At 35.8% G+C, this 20,711-nt stretch overlaps 1 protein-coding gene across 7 annotated transcripts in view; it reads right to left on the bottom strand.

Moving 5' to 3' along the window:
• PIK3R4 (phosphoinositide-3-kinase regulatory subunit 4) overlaps positions 1 to 20,711 on the bottom strand; it is a 93,762-nt gene that overhangs the window by 30,936 nt on the left and 42,115 nt on the right. For all 7 annotated transcript variants that reach the window (XR_012380591.1, XM_073900275.1, XM_073900276.1 and 4 more), the window contains exons 8-13: positions 20,056 to 20,201; positions 17,219 to 17,422; positions 7,476 to 7,677; positions 5,504 to 5,691; positions 4,079 to 4,289; positions 1,320 to 1,485 (exon numbers count right to left, since the gene is read on the bottom strand). Coding sequence is in view for 6 of the 7 variants with exons in the window: in XM_073900275.1 (XP_073756376.1) it covers positions 1,320 to 1,485; positions 4,079 to 4,289; positions 5,504 to 5,691; positions 7,476 to 7,677; positions 17,219 to 17,422; positions 20,056 to 20,201 (1,117 nt within the window). In the remaining variant the exon portion in view is untranslated. The remainder of the gene's footprint in view (positions 1 to 1,319; positions 1,486 to 4,078; positions 4,290 to 5,503; positions 5,692 to 7,475; positions 7,678 to 17,218; positions 17,423 to 20,055; positions 20,202 to 20,711) is intronic.

Genomic DNA, 20,711 nt, shown 5'->3' with positions numbered 1-20,711 from the left:
CAAGCCAAGAAAGAATGAACATGAAAATAATTGGGCATAAAGTAAAAACATAGAGCTCTTTTAAAGAGTGAACAGCACAAAACTGTGCCACCTTGTTAAGAGTAAACTTTCAACTTATTTTAGTTATCAAAGATATTTTGTTTGATGATTTTGTGGTTAGCTGTAGTCACTGAACTGATAACGAGAAAAGCACCAGAGATTATCCACATCTTTTTTACACATGAAATTCAATTTTGATTTCGAGTGGCTTTCTATTCAGACCCAGACCAAACTTAGGCACAGAACAAATACGAATATGGTAGGACTAATGGGGATGGGGGAATGGGGAACTGGCACACAAACAGACTGCATATCAAGGAGGGACGTAACTATAAAAGTGTACAAATCTAAACCACACTCACCAAAACTACATCATGCACAAAGAGTGTTAGAGATTTCAAGTCAAAACTAGTCTCCATCGTGACCATAAGAGTGGGGCAATGGTATAGTAGGTGTTTTCCTTACATAGCTAGTCATTCCATCATTTTTTACTTTTCTCTTGCTCATGCTCCACCTAACCCATTTAGCAAATCTTGTTGGCTCTACCATCAAAATATATCCAGAATCTGATCATTTCCCACTACCTCCACCTCTGCTTGAATTACTGTAAGAGCCTCTGACAGCTTCAGTATCCTCAATACAAGAGCCACAGTAATTCTATTAAAATTTAACTTAGATCATGTCTCCTCTGCTTGGAACCCTCCAAAGGCTCCCATCTCACTCAGAATAAAAGTCAAAGTCCTTTACAGTAGCCTACAAAGCCCTATGTAATCTGGCTCCTCTTACTCCTCCCTCTTGCTCACTCTGCTCCAGCCACACAGACATTTTGGCTGTTCTTCAAAAGATGCCAAACATATTTCTACCTCAGGGCCTTTGAAATCCCTCTTTCATCTGCCTAGAATGCTCTTCCCCAAGATATACATATGACTCTTTCCTTCACCTGTTTCAGGTCTTTCCTCAAATGGTATCTTTTCTGTGAGGCAGTCTCTAGTCAATTTATTTAACATTTTATCTACCCCAACCCCTACTCTATTCCGTATCCCTCTTTCCTGCTATATTTTTCTCCATAACATTTTTTACCATTTAACATACTATATGTTTTACTTATTTACACTGTTTATTGTTTGCTACCTCTCACAAGAAGGAAAGCTCCACAGAACAGGTATTTTTGTCCATTTATCATTGCTATATCCCTGGTTCTAAAATAGCACCTGTCAGAGTGAGCACTCAATAAACATTTGTTGATTGACTAAATGGATTCTGCTCCCAAGCATTATTACCTGGTAGTGGTGGTCTTCCCTTCCATCTTTTGACTGTTCCAGATTTTCACTGTGCCATCATTTGAACATGTTGCAAAAAGTGAATGTTCATCAGAGACTCTAATTCGATTCACAGCGGATTTGTGTTCATGAAGATGTGCAACTAGTAGCCCTTTGGGACGCCACCCTAAGGAAAAGCAAAAAGTAGGTCTTAAACTATAGTTTACAAATACAATATTCCTCTCACCTCCAGCTACAGTCATCAACAACCAGCATGAGAACAATCATAAGAATGTTTCTCTAAACAAAGAGTACCAATAGCTAGACAATACAGAGTGGTCTAGGGGCGCCTGGGTGGCTCAGCTGGTTAAGCGACTGCCTTCAACTCAGGTCATGATCCCAGGGCTCTGGGATCGAGCCCCTTATCAGGCTCCCTGCTTCTCCCTCTCCCACTCCCCCTGCTTGTGTTCCCTCTCACGCTGTCTCTCTCTATTAAATAAATAAAATCTTAAAAAAAAAAAAAATACAGAGTGGTCTATAAGACCATGACAGTTTACTATTATTTATTAAGACATCCAAGATAACAATTAACTGTTGATCAAAGAGCCTTAGAAGGACTGCGCTGGGGCCCTCCTCTAATGCCTAGTGCCCAATAGTCACTTACCACCTGGAAAAACCCTGACTACTTGCTCAACAGCCAGAGATAATGGCTATCCTAAACCTAGAAATTGGGTACTAGGGAGGCAACCTGGTTCTCAAAGTCTCAAAATCCCAGATCCACCATAATACAATGTGTGACCTTAGGGTACTTATTTAAACTACCTGAGCTTCAATTTCCTCAAATGTAAAATGAGGGAAATATTTCTTAACCCAAAGGGTGGATATGGATAAATGAGATGTATAAAGTGTCTAACATTGTCCCAGGTCCACAGTAAACACCGAAATGTTGATTTCTTCTCTACCTACAATCATTTATTGTGTGGTATCAACATGTTAATTAAATAGTATTATGAAATTATAGCCTCAGAATGCCCGTGGATTTTCTAGTACTTTATGACATCTATACACTTGTTTTATTATGTATATTCTTTTTGTGTATGATTAATTTCCTCTAATAAATTATAGATTTGCTGAGGCCAGAGACCAGGTCTTATCCATTCTGAATCATTCACAGTACCTAGTATAGGTCTTAAACATAACTGTCCTCAATGTTTGATGAGTCAACTTTTATATTAAGTGAAACATTTAATATTAATCAATTTTAAAATAAAAAACAAAAAGCTATGCTAAAGATGGTCCTGTATGGGGATTTGGAAGAGTGTCTAATTAAGTGATAACAATGTCATTTTAGGATAAAATTATTTCTTTTTACGAGAAAACAAAAATGAAACCAAGACTACTGCCAAACCCGGCAAACTCTAAGATAAAAAAAAATGTTTCCTCTTGGATTTCTAGCTCACATGTGTGGGAAGAACAGCTGAATGTGATTTTTAAGGAGGATATACTAGATTTGAAGGTGATCAAAAACACTTTGCCATGAAGTCTGAATAATCTGCCACGCTAGACTGAATATTTCCCTCCAGAGAAAATCAATTTCACACAATCATTCAAGTGTGGAAAGCAAAAACTCAAACGTCCAACAGTCACTGCACATTTCTTGAACCTCAAAACTTGATACCTTTTTTGTGATTACTGAATAAAGAGTATAGCTCCACTTAAGTATAAAATGCTACTTATAAAGACAGATTCTATTCCAGGATATTATTTGACCTGAGATGCCACTTACCACTTAATAATACTTTTTAAATCTTTAAATCATTTATCTCTACCAGCTTTTTCCCCTGGAGTACACCATGGAAGCACATAGGAATTCATGTGATCTTAAATCTCTATACATAAGCATGCTATGCATTTCTTCTAAGTTAAATTTTTATTATTAAAATCTATATACAAAAACTCATTAAAAATGTTTTTAAAATCCATAATCTAATATCAAAAACTAGCTCCACCACATTTACACTGGGCAAGTCTGTTAACATAGCTGAGCCACATTTTCATCTGAAATATCTAAGTTTCTTTTAAATCTTCTCAAAATATAGCAGTGTTTCCACAAAATGTTAATGTTGATAATCACTGAGTGGTGGAATTATAAATGATTTTTTTCTTTTTTAAAAGTACCCATTACTGGGGTGCCTGGGTGGCTCAGTCGGTTAAGCGTCTGCCTTCGGTTCAGGTCACGATTCCAGGGTCCTGGGAATAGAGCCCCATGTCAGGCTGCCCGCTCAGCAGGGAGCCTGCTTCTCCCTCTCCCTCTGTCCTTCTCCCTGCTTGTTCTCTTTCTCAAATAAATAAATAAAACCTTTTAAAAAATAATAATAATAAAAGTACCCATTACTTTACAAATGCTTTACCGTTTTTTAAAGAAAATAAATAGATGTTAAACCCTTCGAATTAAAAGCTGGAGCTTATTCCAAGAAGACTGACAGTCTATGAAAAAGTGGCATGGCACTAAACAGGCAGGTAAAACTTAGCACTATAAATGGAGAAAATGGACCACAGACAGGCTGAAACACTAAGCAGCCTCAACAAGACACTGCAAGTTGCCCCCACAGCCAAGAAGATCCAAACTCCACAAATAATGACTTAAAATTTCTCACTTAATGCTTCTTCCTCTGGGCTTCCAAGTGATAGTTTTGTTGTTACTTCCTTAATTATCCTGCATTAGATTGCAGGCTTCAGCACCCAGGATAGAATACAACTACCTAGCAGTGGCATTTTACCAGGTGGTGGTGGTTTACTCTCCCATTCCGCATTTTCCATCATCTGCTTAGCTATCCTCTCAGCATTACACTGCTCCCGCTTCTGCTGGATGAGCTGCTGAAGTTCCGTTTTACAAGTTGTGATCCGAATCTGGTAGGTAGACGGTAAAATTGTACTACTTAAAACCTGTATTGTTGGTTTTCTATTTTGGGCATTTGTCACTTCTGGAAGCTGGAAAACAGAATTGTAACTATTTATGTCATAAGCAAAGTATACTCAATGATAAAACTGTACCCATGTCCTTTCTGTCTGTTCATTATATCCGCTTTTCTTATTAATGTACCAATTTTTAAATCCATTTAAAAACAATGACATTTTTTCAGTGAAAAACCTCACTAAAATAAAGACTAACCACAGGGACGCCTGGGTGGCTCAGTCAGTTAAGCATCTGCCTTCGGCTCAGGTCATGATCCCAGGTCCTGGGATCGAATCCCACATTGGGCTCCCAGCTCAGCAGGGAGTCTGCTTCTCCCTCTCCCTCTGCTGCTCCTCCTGCTTGTTCCCTCTCTCTCTCTCTAATAAATAAATAAATAAAATCTTTAAAAAAAAAAAAGACTAACCACAAATATTACACTTCCAAGCCTCGACATTATTAAAAAAAAAAAACTATCAGTACACTAATAACATTAAACAAAAATCCTCATTAATTTAAGTGAAAAGAAATAGAATTCTATAAGTTCATTCAGTTAATATTTTTCATTTAAAATATGATTGGCTTAGGGAAGAGTTACCTTAAATTACAAATTTATTTCAAATGTATAAAAATCATCATAACATTTCTCACACATGGCAAACTACGGACTTTTCTTCCAGGAGTATTTTTGCTATTTTACAGATATGTCATATTAGAGGAAGAATAAAAGCAGATTTAAAAGGTTCACTATAACCTAATTACAATCACAGTTCATAATGATGTCTTCAACCCACAATTTTAGATCACTTTATTGGTGAGTACTCTAACACAAGACCTGTTTTGATGCTTTCAATAATCAGACTTCCCCTTGGCTATAAAATTAAAGATAAACCTGTTTTTAGAAAGAAACATGTCCTTAACAATAGAGAACAAACTAAGGGTTACTGGAGGGGAGGTGGACAGGGGATGGGCTAAATGGGTGATGAGCATTAAGAAGGGCACTTGTGTTGAGCACCGGGGGTTATATGTAAGGGATGAATCACTAAATTCTAGTCCTGAAAACAAAATTACACTATATGTTAACTAAGTAGAATTTAAATAAAAATTTGAAGAAAAAAAAAGAAACATATCCTCCCTAAAGGATAACTCACTATATTGATCTTTCCACTATGGTACACAGCCTTTAAACAACCCAAAACAGTAGAATGGTATTGAAAAGACAAAAGGAGGATTATTGCCTAGGTGATAGTACCTGTGGAGAAGTTGACAAAGGGACAGAAATGCCAGCTGAGGACTCAGAACGAGGTGGTTTCCCGGTCTGAATCACCTCCTGGTCACTCCCTTTAGGTAGGGCCTGTGGGATGTTCGGTGGTTCCAGTGACCCAAACATGCTTTTCCATTCCTCATTTACATTTGAGTCTTGTTTTACGTGTTTTCTAGCTATGAAAACAGATTCAGAATAGTCAGTCTAAAGGAAACCTCTAAAACCAATATACGCTTTTATTTTTTTTTGGTGGGGGAAGGACAGCAATGGACTTCACATCCTATTTGTTCTTTATGATCTCCTATTTATATTTACACATCAACTCATTAACTCTCACTTTATCTCTGGGACAGATGGAACAGATGCACTTTCAATGGTATTAATAATTAGACCTAATTGCTTCATAGTTTCCCAAGGCTATCTCAATTTCAAATAACCATTTTATCTCAAGAACCAACAATAAAAACTTTTTCAAATGTCACTGGTCACACTGCTAAATATGACCTATTTCTAGTTATCAGTTATTTAGGAAACAAACAAAATGTAAAAATCAACTGCTATACACTTAGTTCTTGACTGTAAAGAGAAACCCTTTTTAAAAAATCTTTCTCCAATTATGAAAAGTACATTAAAAAACACAAAGTTCTAGCATTACCAAAATATAATATGAATTGCCTCCATAACTTTTTAAACCTCACAGGCTATATAGTTTAATGATACACCGTATCATTTTTCAAAAATAAAATAGTACAAAGTGTTTCACAACCTGTTTTTCTCTTAACTAAATACAATGAATGTTTATTTAACTATCCCCCTATTAATGGACACTTCAATTATTTCTCTTTTTTAAACTGAGAACATTCTTTATACTTATTTCTTCACATGCCTGTCAGCATTTCTTGGGAATTTCCAGAATCGAAAATGGTGACTCAAAGAGTAAGGACATTGCTTTCTAAAAAGAGTTATGTTCAATTTATAATCTACCAACAGTGTATGAAAATGCCTATTTCCCTATAGCCTTGCTAACAATAGGTATTATCAGCCTTTGCTAATCACTTGGCAGAAAACGGCATCTTATTGTTTTGCATTTATTTACCTTTTCAAACATACATTTCTATCAGTTAGAAGTTCAAATCCTTCAATATTTTTCTTTTGGGGTACTTGTGTTTTTCTTACAATCTGTATCAGTGTTTTACTTATTATCGATGTAAACCACAGAATTAAGTTCCAAATACTTTATCCCAAGTTTGGCAGTTAGAGGTTTATTTTAAATATAATTCAGCTGCCCTTAAAATCTGATACTAGAATAGAATGGTTTTTAAAGGCATGTACCTGGAAGTAAGTACATCTCAGAAAGGATTAAAGGAAGAACACACAAGATCTTAAAAACCTCATACAGTCAATGTCAATCAACATCCTTGTCACAATAGCTGACAGTTCTAAATCTTGAGATTTCAAATAATTAAGTCTTCTCTGGTGTCTACTCTTTTGTATTTCATTGTTAATAACAAGACTGTTTTTTTCAATTCACTGGGTATTACCTACTAAAACAAACTAGATAACTATCTCATTTTAACATATACTGTTGACCCTGGGTTTGTGTTTAAAGGATTAAAAAATAGGATTTCGTCTTCAATATATTATCTCCATAAAGGCAACATGATTTCATAATAAGAGCAGAGCTTTGGAGTCAAGCTTTGGTTTGAATCCAGAATTAAGCACACAGAGCCATGATTTTGACAGGTTATACAACCATTTAACTGTTAATTCAATTCTCCACTTTTCCTCCCCCAAATTTTCTTGCTACATAATGGAGCCATCCACAGTACTTGAATGTTCTATATTTGGAAAATGTGATTTTATTTTACTACTAATTAGCTACAACTAGCCTTATGAAGTAAATAATAATAACAAGCTAAACACAAACACACACACACACACACACAGTAAATATACTAACCTCGCTTATCATCAGGTTCCTGTTTGGTTTTAACAAGATCAACTTGTCTCCCAGTTATGCCTAATGCTGCTAAGTCAATTACACCTTTCTGACTACTATCATGGAAATGGCTCTGGTCTACTATATTGGCCTTTGCTTTGTTAGATTTCATCATGAAGTCTTTCAGTGCCAAGAGTTTGTCTTCCTCTTCCTCTGTCATTCCCTAAAACCAAATAAAAACATATGTTCTAGGTTATTTTCAAAAGCAATAATAGGCCTTAGAATGACTAACAACTGAATGGTCAAGCCATTACTATGAAATCTTAAGAGTTAGAATGCTAAAATAAAACAAGCAATAAGATAAGAGAAAAAGAAAGTATCAATACAGAACAACATCTCACTATTCTGATCTCCCAGAACACCCTGTTATTGTGGCACTTTCTATTTTGTATCATAATTTATATCTTAACTTTCTTTCTAAATGGGAGCATTCAGTATAATTCATCTTCGAACTCTCCAAAGAACTTAATACAGTGCCTGGTATCTAGTATATCTTTAATATGTAACTCTGAATAAACAAACATTTACTATCTAAAAAATTCTGGAAATACAATATTAAGTAAAAGAAAGTATACCTACTTCAACCTTGCTCCTAGAGGTGCTGAGAATATTAAATGAGACACTGTGAAGGTACTCTATGATACATAAAACATTCTACACACTTCAGAAATTGATACATGCTGGCTAAACTGCAAATGCAAGGAACATACCCTACGATAACAGTGTAATTAAGGTCAGACTGCCTAAGTACAGTCAAACTCTATTACAGTCAAATTGTGTAACCTTGGGCAAGTTACCCAATTTCCCTAAATCTCTACTAATTTATCTAGAAAATGAGGATAATTATTAGCACCAGTCTTATAAGGCTATTTTGAAATTTTATTTTATTCTTATGGTTATTTTGAAAATTTAGTAAATTAATCTACCTAAAACACTTAGAACACTTGAAACTGACAGCCAATAAATACTAAATAATTAAAATAATTCCATGTGAAACAAATATTCTGGTAAAAGGAATAGTTCTGCATATTTTTCTAAACTTTCAAACCATCCACAGAATCCTCTAGAATGATTTTATTATGCCAATGGAAAGAAAATTAATAAAATGGCAATTCTCGAGGCCTTAATCCAGATTCTACTGGAGTTTAAAATAATATTCACAACCCACGGTCATAATAGGACACAAACCCCAGAAAGTTAGAAAGCTAGGAAACAATAAAATAAAATTGTATTAAAGTACAATAATCACAGAAAGATCCTTGATGAATTTTTTCCAATATTGGCCTGAAATTCATTTATTTTTACTTATCCTCCTAAAATTTGTTAATGTAGACAATTTCACAGCTGTAGTTAGAGTTCTATTCTTTTTGTTATACAACATTTTAGTTCGTAAAAGAGAGGTCTCTATTTTAGTCCACACAAAGAGGGTCATCCTAAGAACCAGAAAAAGGATGAAGTATTAACATATGCCGTAACATGGAGCAACCCTGAAAATAGTTTGCTATGTGAGAGAAACCAGACACAAAAATGCCACATATTGTACAGTTCTATTAATAGGAAATATCCAAAATAGGCAAATTCCTAGAAACAGAAAGTAGATTTAGTGATTGCCAGGGGCTGGAAGGAGAAGTAAATGGGGAATAACTGCTAATGGGCATGGGGTTTCCTTCCAAGATGATGAAAATGTGAATTATTTTGTATGTGAATTATCTCAATAAAAAACAGTAGAAGTGCACCATGGGGGGATTCTGTATTAACAGTAATACAATCATACTAAGACTTCCCAGACTCCCATATGACACATACCTAAATCAGAAATTGCAAACTGACATTACTAGGAGCAATCTCCTTAAACAGGAAGGATTTAGGTGAACTGTTAAGAATTAGGAGTAATTTCAAGACAAGATTATAAGTCAGTATTTTTCCTTTAGTATATGGTATATATACCTAAAGGATACTGCAAGAAAGGAAAATTGAAGAACAAATCATTTATGAACCTAAATGCAAAAATACAGTATCAGGAAACAAAATTCAGACTATATAAAAATTTTATAAAATATTTATATTACTCTACATTACTTATGTTATATGTTTACATTTATTAAAGTATTTTTATAATAAAAATCTATTTAACACATTAAAAATAGAAAATTGGAACAGACCAACTACTAGAAATAAAACTGAATCAGTAATCAAAACAATCGCAACAAACAAAAGCCCAGGACCAGATGGCTTCACAGGTAAATTCTACCAAACATTTAAAGAAGAGTTAATACCTATTCTTCTCAAACTATTCCAAAAACTAGAAGAGGAAGGGAAATGTCCAAATTGATTCTATGGGGATGATACCAAAACCAGACAAAGATACCACAAAAAGAGATTAACTACAGACCAAAATTTCTGATGAACATACGTATAAAAATCCTCAACAAAATATTATCAAACTGAATTTAACAATACATTTTAAAAAAAAATCATTCACCATGATCAAATGAGATTTATTCCAGAGGATGCAATGGTGGTTCAATATTTGCAAATCAATATAATACATTAACAAAATGAAGGATAAAAATTATATGATCATCTCAAGAGATGCAGAGAAAGCATTTGATAAAATACAACATCCACTCATGATAAAAAACTATCAACAAAATATTTTAGCTGGAACATACCTCAACATAATAAAGGCCTTATATGAAAAACACACAGCTAAACATCACACTCAATAGTGAAAAACTGAAAGCTTTTCCGCTAAAATCAGATAAAAGACAAGGATGTCCACTCACACCACTTTTATTCTACACAGTAATGGAGGTCTGAACTACAGCAATTGGACATGAAAAAGAAATAAAAGGCATCTGAACTGGTAAGGAATTAAGAAAACTGTTACTATTTGCAGATAACATGTTACTATACAGAGAAAGCCCTAAAGACTCCAACAAAACACTATCAGTACTGCTAATGAACTCAGTTAAGTTGCAGATACAAATTTTTTTTTTTAGATTTTATTTATTTATTTGACAGAGAGATAGCGACAGCAGGAACACAAGCAGGTGGAATGGGAGAGGGAGAAGCAGGCTTCCCGCTGAGCAGGGAGCCCGATGCAGGGCTCGATCCCAGGACCCTGGGATCATGAACCGAGCCGAAGGCAGACGCTTCACGACTGAGCCACCCAGGCGCCCCCAGGATACAAAATTAATACACAGAAATAAATTGCATTTCTATACACTAATAACAGAGCAGCAGAAAAAGAAATTAAGAAAACAATTCCATTTAAAATTGTACCAAAAGGCCTGAAATGTAAATGGGCTAAATGTCCCAATCAAAAGACAAGAGTATCTAATTGGATAAAAAAGCAAGACCCACTGATATGCTCTCTGCAAGAGACTCATTTTAGACCCAAAGACACCTTCAGATTGAAAGTGAGGGGATGGAAAATCATTTAATACGCTAACAGACATCAAAAGAAAGCTGAGGTGGCAATCCTTATATCAGACAGATTAGATTTTAAACCAAAGATTGTAATAAGAGATGAGGAAGGACACTATACCATAATTAAAGGGTCTATTCAACAAGAAGATCAAATCTAACAATTTTAAATATTTATGCCAACATGGGAGCAGCCAATTATATAAGCCAATTAATAACAAAATCAAAGAAACACATCGACAGCAACACAATAATAGTAGGGGACTTGAACACCTCCCTCACTGAAATGGACAGATCATCTAAGCAAAAGATCAACAAGGAAATAAGGGCTGTAAATGACACACTGGACCAGATGGACTTCACAGATATATTCAAAACATTCCATCCCAAAGCATCAAAATACACATTCTTCTCAAGTGCACATGAAAAATTCTCCAGAATAGATCACATACTGGGTCACAAATCAGGTCTCAACCGGTACCAAACGACTGGGATCATTCCCTGCATATTTTTGGACAATTCTTTGAAACTAGAACTCAATCACAAGAGGAAAGATGGAAAGAACTAAATACATGAAAGCTAAAGAGCATCCTACTAAAGAATGAATGGGTCAACCAGGAAATTAAAGAAGAATTAAAAAATTTCATGGAAACAAAATGAAAACACAACTATTCAAAATCTTTGGGATGCAGCAAAGGCGGTCCTAAGAGGAAAGTATATAGCAATACAAGCTTTACTCAAGAAACAAGAAAGGTCTCAAATACACAACCTAACCCTACCCCTAAAGCAGCTGGAGAAAGAACAGCAAATAAAGCCTAAATCCAGCAGGAGAAAAGAAATAATAAAGATTAGAGCAGAAATTAATAAAACAGAAACCAAAAGAATAGTAGAACAAATCAACAACACTAGGAACTTGTTCTTTGAAAGAATAAATAAGATTGAAAAACCCCTGGCCAGACTTATCAAAAAGAAAGGGAAAGGACTCAAATAAATAAAATCATGAATGAAAGAGGAGAGATCACAACCAACACCAAAGAAATACAAACATTTATAAGAACATATTATGAGCAACTATATGTCAGCAAATTACACAATCTGGAAGAAATGGATGTATTCCTAGAGACATATAAACTACCAAAACTGAGCCAGGAAGAAATAGAAAGCCTGAACAGACCCATAACCAGCAAGAAAAATGAAGCAGTAATCAAAAATCTCCCAACAAACAAGAGCCCAGGGCCAGACGGCTTCCCAGGGGAATTCTACCAAACATTTAAAGAAGATTTAATACCTATTCTTCTGAAACTGCTCCAAAAAATAGAAATGGAAGGAAAACTTCCAAACTCATTTTATGAGGCCAGCATTACCTTGATCCCAAAACTAGACAAAGATCCCACCAAAAAGGAGAATTACAGACCAATATCCCTGATGAACATGGATGCAAAAATTCTCACCAAAATACTATCCAATAGTACATTAAAAGGATTATTCACCATGGCCAAGTGGGATTTATTCCTGAGCTGCAATCCACAAATCAAATAATGTGATACACTACATTAGTAAAAGAAAGAACAAGAACCATACTGTACTCTCAGTAGATGCAGAAAAAGCATTTGACAAAGCACAGCATCCTTTCCTGATTAAAACTCTTCAGAGTGTAGGGATAGAGGGTACATACCTCAATATCATAAAAGCCAACCATGAAAAACCCACAGCAAATATCATTCTCAATGGGGAAAAACTGAGAGCTTTTCCCCTAAGGTCAGGAACATGGCAGGGATGTCCACTATAACCACTGCTATTCAACATAGTACTAGAAGTCCTAACCTCAGCAATCAGACAACAAAAAGAAATAAAAGGCATCCGAATCAGCAAAGAAGAAGTCAAACTCTCACTCTTTGCAGATGATGTGAAACTTTATGTGGAAAACCCAAAGGACTCTACCCCAAAACTGCTAGAACTCATACAGGAATTCAGTAAAGTGGCAGGATATAAAATCAATGCACAGAAATCAGTTGTATCTCTATACAACAACAACGAGACAGAAGAAAGAGAAATTAAGGAGTCGATCTCATTTACAATCGTACCCAAAACCGTAAGATACCTAGGAATAAATTTAACCAAGGAGGCAAAAAATCTGTACTCAGAAAACTACAGAACTCTCATGAAAGAAATTGAGGAAGACACAAAGAAATGGAAAAACATTCCATGCTCACGGACTGGAAAAACAAATCTTGTGAAAATGTCTATGCTACCGAGAGGAATTTGTATGGAACCAGAAAAGACCCTGAATAGCCAGAGGAATGTTGGAAAAGAAAAGCAAAGCTGGTGGCATCACAATTCTGGACTTCAAGCTCTATTTCAAAGCTGTAATCATCAAGACAGTATGGCACTGGCACAAAAACAGACACATAGATCAATGAAACAGAATAGAGAACTCAGAAATGGACCCTCAACTCTATGGTCAACTAATCTTCAACAAGGCAGGAAAGAATGTCCAGTGGAAAAAAGTCTCTTCAACAAATGGTGTTAGGAAAACTGGACAGCCACAGGCAGAAGAATGAAACTGGACCATTTCCTTACACCACACAGAAAAATAGACTCAAAATGGATGAAAGACCTATTTAGGTAAGACAGGTAAGACAGGAATCCATCAAAATTCTTGAGGAGAGAACACAGGCAGCAACCTCTTCGACCTCATCTGCAGCAACTTCTTCCTAGACACATCGCCAAAGGCAAGAGAAGCTACGGCAAAAAAGAACTATTGGGACTTCATCAAGATAAAAAGCTTTTGCACAGCAAAGGAAACAGTCAACAAAACCAAAAGACAACTGACAGAATGGGAGAAGATATTTGCAAATGACATATCAGATAAAAGGCTAGTATCCAAAATCTATAAAGAACTTACCAAACTCAACACCCAAGGAACATATAATCCACTCAAGAAATGGGCAGAAGACATGAACAGACATTTCTACAAAGAAGACATCCAAATGGCCAACAGACATATGAAAAAGTGATCAACTTTTTCGGCATCAGGGAAATACAAATCAAAACCACAATGAGATACTACCTCACACCAGTCAGAATGGCTAAAATTAACAAGTCAGAAAATGACAGATGCTGGCGAGGAAGCAAAGAAAGGGGAACCCTCCTACACTGTTGGTGGGAATGCAAGCTGGTGCAGCCACTCCAGAAAACCGTATGGAGGTTCCTCAAAAAAAAGTTGAAAATAGAGCTACCCTAATACCCAGCAACTGCGCTACTGGGTATTTACCCCAAAGATACAAATGTAGTGATCTGAAGGGGCACTTGCACCCCAGTTTATAGCAGCAATGTCTGCAACAGCCAAACTATAGAAAGAGGCTAGATGTCCATCGACAGATGAATGGATAAAGAAGATGTGGTGTGTGTGTATACACACACACACACACACACACACACAATGAAATATTATGCAGCCATCAAAAAAATGAAATCTTGCCATTTTCAATGATGTGGATAGAACCAGAGGGTCTTGTGCTAAGCAAAATAAGTCAATTAAAGAAAAACAATTATCATATGATCTCACTGATATGTGGAATTTGAGAAACAAGGCAGAGGATCATAGGGGAAGAGAGTAAAAAAATGAAACAAGATGAAACCAGAGAGGGAGACAAACCATAAGAGACTCTTAATCTCAGGAAACAAAATGAGAGTTGCTGGAGTGAAGGGGGTGGGAGGGATGGGGGTGGCTGGGTGATGCACACTGGGAAGGGTATGTGTTGTGGTGAGCGCTGTGTATTGTGTAAGACTGATGAATCACAAACCTGTACCCCTGAAACAAGTAATACATTATATGTTAATAAAAAAAAAGAATAAAAATAAACAAATAAATAAGTAAAAAGGAATAAAATGCCTAGGTATAAACTTAACCAAGGAGGTGAACAACCTATACTCTGAAAACTAAACAACATCAATGAAAGAAATTGAAGAAGACAACACAAATGAGAAGATATTCTATGCTCATGAATTGGAAGAATTAATATTGTTAAAATGTCCATACTACCCAAAGCAATCTACAGCAATCTGTATTCAATGCAATCCCTATCACAATACCAACATTTTTCACAGAACTAGAACAAATAATATTAAAATTTGTATGGAATCTGAACTGAAACTAAGATAACACTGTATGTTAACTATACTAGATTTAAAAATTTTAAAAAGAAAAAAAAAAGCAAGGCTTAAAAGGATCAAAGTGATTCCAAGTAACTTAACTGTACAACACAACAATCTGACACTACATAAAGGAATTCAGCACTCTAATAACATAAAATTCACAATCAACAGAGAAAGAAACTGGGTGGCTGAGGATCAGGGATTGTAGGAAAACTTACATTTTATTATAGATCTTCCAACACCTTTTCAATTTTATATCTTGTGTCTATACTACCAAATAAAAATCATTAAAAAATTAAAAATTTGAAGTATTTGTCATTTTTTAAAGGAGTGAAACCAGAATATTCTTATTCTGTATTAGCGCATGATCAAATGGATACAAACAAAACAGAGAGCTCTTGTAGATGTTCTACAAGATTCTAAAATAGCCCCGCCATGTATCACCTCCAGATGGTAAGTTCTATTGAAAATCTGGAGTTCAAGCAGATTCTAACTTCCATAAGTTCCAAAAGTGTACTTTAAAAATCTATTAACCAGAATCCTGAACATATTTTCCCATAGAGACAATGCTAGGCTGGTCTAGAAAAGCCTATTTCACCCATGATGTATCTCAAGTGCAGTCCTATACAAAAGAGCACTGTAAAACTCCAATTAAAAAATATTTTGTAGGAGTATTCAGAATTCCCATTTGCAGAGGCTAAAAGCATCCTTCCCTCTATATCCCTGACATTAGGAACAGGGGTTCAATTCCTACCTCCAAAGTCTCCCCTGACTCCAAGCCTCTTTCAGTAATCCCAAGAAACTCAGGTTAGTGCAGGGACCAAAATGAAGTGAAGGCAGACAAAAAGCATGCAAGGGGCTGGAGGAGATGAACTGCACAGGGACTCCTCCTAAGTCCATAAAAAACTTAGGTAAGCCTCTCAGCCTTCGTTCCCTGTCCTTTATTTTGAGGCAAGATGGCATGGTGAACAGGACACCTGGGTGGCTCAGTCAGTTAAGTTTCTGCCTTCGGCTCAGGTCATGATCCTGGGGTCCTAGGATGGAGTCCCGCATCGGGCTCCCAGCTCATGACTGACAAGTATTCTCTTAATCAAAATGTCCTACAGACTTAAAGACAGTCATTAAAGTTATCTCTCATTTGCTTTCTGGCTCATGGAGCATTTATTCAGAAATCATATTCTTTATTTCCAACCATATTCATTTCTATCCTGACTTCTTTAAGTTCCATATATGGGAACTTAAAGTTCCCATTGTCCTTAAAACAGGACAGGGAATCTAGATTTACTATTTCTAAAGAGGACTTACTAATTCCAAGTATAATAAAAAGATTACTTCCTAGTTCTAACAAGATTTGTTAATTGATCCAAATTCATAGGCTTTTAATATACAGTAGTACCTGGTTTATTCAATCTAAGATGCATTATAAATCCCAGTTATATCAGCTGTTTGCATGTAGTGAGAACTCTCTAAATTTGGACTGAAATAAACCACGATCTTTCTGTCCTGCATCTGTGCTCTGCAATGTTTCTTCTAATTGAATTTTTTTCTTCTTCTTGGTTTTTTTTTTTTTTTGGTGAAATATGGAACTGAATCAAGAATATTACTCAAATTTAAGGTTATATCTACTCTCTCCCTTATTTATATAGGCAATAATCACAAAACAAACTTAATAGGTCTACCATCATTCCTTATTTAGCTCAAACCAATGCCTTATCATCATCCTAGTATCTCCTAGATTCCAAGGTAAATGTATACGATATCTGCCAGGTTTATTTACTCATTTGTTGTGATGCAACCTAATCAACCAAAAATATTTTTAATAACTAAATGGATGCTTAAACGTTTTTATGAAATTTTTGTTTAAGTGTAAGATTTCAGGGGTGCCTGGGTGGCTCAGTCGTTAAGCGACTGTCTTCAGCTCAGGTCATGATCCCAGAATCCTGGGATCGAGCCCCGCATCAGGCTCCCTGCTCTGTGGGAAGCTGCTTCTCCCTCTCCCACTCCCCCTGCTTGTGTTTCCCCTCTCGCTGTGTCTCTCTCTGTCAAATAAATAAATAAAATCTTGGGGGGGGGGGAAATAAATAAATAAATGTAAGATTTCAGAAAGGTGATACAACCTGTGAGAGCAATTTCTTCAGAAGCTGTGCTATGGCAGGATCCTCCGGTGGAGGGCAGTCAGGAAGAGAACCATTTCGTTTCTTCTGGCGCATGTGAAGATGTCTGAACAAGCTAGTAATATCTTTAGACCTCAAAGCATAATCAAATATAGAACGACTTACTGGCTCTTTTAAAACACTGAGTAGAACAAGTTTCCTTTCAATCTATATTAGGAAAATAAAAAGAATTAGCCAAAGATACAACATATAGTACAGTTATATTCATATTCAGTAAATACAAACTGTGCAAAGTTAATATAGGTATTTATTTTCTAAAAAATGGGCGAAATCAACATTTGCAATTTTTGCTTAGAAGAAAAAAGAATACTAGTGACCTTTAAGAGCTAAGGTTTTTCTTTACATAGTTAGCATGTGAGTACACATATGTGTATTCCATACTGGAAGAATAATAGTATATACCCAGGCTGGAAAAATCTAGAAAATGACAGAGACTTTTTCTGGATGCCAAAATGTCAGATGACCTCCTAGATCAAAAGTACCTGTGGCTCACAGGTCTAACAGCCAGCAGGTACTGACCGAGAAAAGATGCTCAACAGTCACAGGGCTGCCCAGCAATCATCACATTTCCCAGTAGCTTCAACCCCTTCTAAAAAACATTACTCTCTCCACAGAGTTCATGAAATCCTTCCTTTTATTATCCCCAAGAACACCCTCCCTGTCAATGGATATATAATAAAAAGGATGAGCATACTAACCACAACCAAGATCATTTTCTTTAGACATATTTAACTACCTGATAAGCTGGCCAGTGGAAACTAGCATAAAAGGGTATCTTTTGTCTAATTCAAACTGTAGAAAGGCAGATTTATAAAACATATGGATAATTAGCCTCTCAACTCCCAATCCTAGCCTTTCAAAAAATAAAGCAATGAAAAAAGAAAAAAAATATGAGCCCCATATTGGGTACTGAGATACTACTAAAATATATATATATATCTCCTGAGAAATACATAAATATTCCCGAGAAAACAAAGAGTGGTGTAGATTTCTAAAAACCACCTAATGTCAGATTTTTTTAATATTAGATTTACTACAGTAAACTACCATTAAGTTACTACAATTTTTATTTCCCCAGGGATACTTTCTCCACATTGTGTTATAAAAGAGTTTAATAAACAAACTTCTAAACGGAGTAAGTAGCCAAAAGTATTGAGAATACCTAGACCAGATTTCAAAAAAATTTATTAAACTTCAAAAGAAACTGGGGTGCCTGGGTGCCTCAGTCAGTTAAGCAATTGCCTTCGGCTCAGGTCATGATCCCAGGGTCCTGGGATCGATTCCCGCATCGGGCTCCCTGCTCAGTGAGGAGCCTGCTTCTCCCTCTGCCTGCCACTCCCCCTGCTTGTGTGTTCTGTCAGATGAATAAATAAAATCTTTAAGAAAAATAAAAATATAAAAAAAATTTTAACGTAAAAGAAATAGAAAAGGCTGGGGCGCTGCCTGGCTGGCTCAGATGGAAGAGCATGCAACTCTTGATCTCGGGGTTGTGAGTTTGAGCCCCATGTTGGGTACTGAGATACTACTAAAATAAATAAGCTTTTTAAAAATATTAATTAAGGGCGCCTGGGTGGCTCAGTCGTTAAGCATCTGCCTTCAGCTCAGATCATGATCCCAGGGTCCTGGGACCGAGCCCCGCATCGGGTTCCCTGCTCAGCGGGAAGCCTGCTTCTCCCTCTCCTGCTCCCCCTGCTTGTATTCCCTCTCTTGCTGTGTCTCTCTCCGTTAAAAAAATATATTATAAAAAATAAATAAAAATAAAATAATTAAAAATAATTAAAAAGACATTTTCTAGTAATATTATCCATCTTTCATATATATGTATATATATAAATTGCTAAGATAAAAATTAATAATTCTATAAACTATGAAACAAAGAATGATGATCCCCAAAAAAGGACGAATCTCTGGGGAAAAGGATGGAAGGCACAGCCAAAGCCTCCTCATTTCCAGAATATATCCAAGGTCATTTTCTCCAACCAAGGGAAAGGTACATTGGAATATAAAAGTAGCAGAAGCTAGAAGCATGTGAATTTGCAAAAGGGAAATAGAGTTTTAGTAAAAAAAAAAAAAAAAAAAAGAAAAGAAAAAAAATTTCAGAATATTTTAACAGCCAGAATCATCTCTCAACAGTTCACTCAATTTAGATTATTTTTTGATAGTCAGCTTTCTAGGAAGATAAAGCATGTAAGAGCTGACACGTTGGGTAAACAACTGCTTTATACAAACCAAAAACCTGAAATTTATGCTATAGGAAGAGAGGAGGGGGGCACAAGTCATTAGATTAAAAAAAAAAAAAGATTAAATCAGACTTTAAAAGATTAGATTAAAATAATGAAAAAGAACAGGAAAAAAAAAAAAAAAAACCAGAACCAGTTACTGGTCCAAAGAAAACGAACATCTGTAAAAGGCTTTTTCCAATTTATTATAAAATGCTAACTTCGGCTAAAATCAGTTATACTTTTTACAATAAAACTAGAGGCCCATCGGTATACATTTCCACTATATTTCACTTTAATAGCACGTTTTACAACACTGCACATAATAAAGCATGAACTATTGAGTGCTACATTATGCATAACATGATGTATAACACGTCTCTTGAACTTTTCTCACCTTCAATACTGTCTGTTCCATTAACATTAACTAGCTTAAAGGAATGTTAAAATGCTGTAGCCCAATTCGATCTTTAAAAATTTAAATTAAATAGGACTTTCTAAACCTTTTTTTTTAACGGGTACAATTTGGAGAGGACTGAGGCCAAGTTGGAACAAGCATACCTGTATTATTGGTTGAGTAATATATGGGTCTAGGTAAGGCATCAGTTTGCAGTATACATCAGCTGTACTTATTTGATGAGCTACCACTGTGATAAATCCTACAGCACCATAGCGTATCCATAGATTGGGATGACACAGAAATGGGGCTAAACAGGAAAAGAAAAAGGTATGGATTTAAACCATGTTCACAGTTTCAAACTATTGGGATAAACAAATTTTCACTTTATAACACAACTGATAAAGGGATTATACCCCAATGTTACTATCAGCTGTCTTCACATACTCAATTATCCTATGGCATAAACTCAACTCAATATACTAATATTATAATATTCTCTATCATACACATCAGCAATAATACCATAAAAGAATTTTTAGAGCTATTTATCTGACATTCTTTTAAATGAGCAGGTTAGATCAAATCTAATATATCATTCATAAATTCATTCACAAGGCATTATGAATAGAACTAAAGGCAGAAAATATGATGCCCATTCTTAAAGAGCTTAAAATATAAGATTAGGGATGCCTGGGTGGCTCAGTCGTTTAAGCGTCTGCCTTCAGCTCAGGTCATGATCTCAGGGTCCTGGGATCGAGCCCAGCATCAGGCTCCCCCCTCAGTGGGGAGTCTGCTTGTCCCTCTCCTTCTGCCCCTC

Source organism: Callorhinus ursinus, unplaced genomic scaffold, assembly GCF_003265705.2.
Source record: "Callorhinus ursinus isolate GAN/ISIS: 27379988/994484 unplaced genomic scaffold, GSC_fseal_2.0 scaffold1, whole genome shotgun sequence".
Taxonomy (NCBI): Eukaryota; Metazoa; Chordata; class Mammalia; order Carnivora; family Otariidae; genus Callorhinus; species Callorhinus ursinus.
This window is presented reverse-complemented; position numbering and strand designations above follow the sequence as displayed.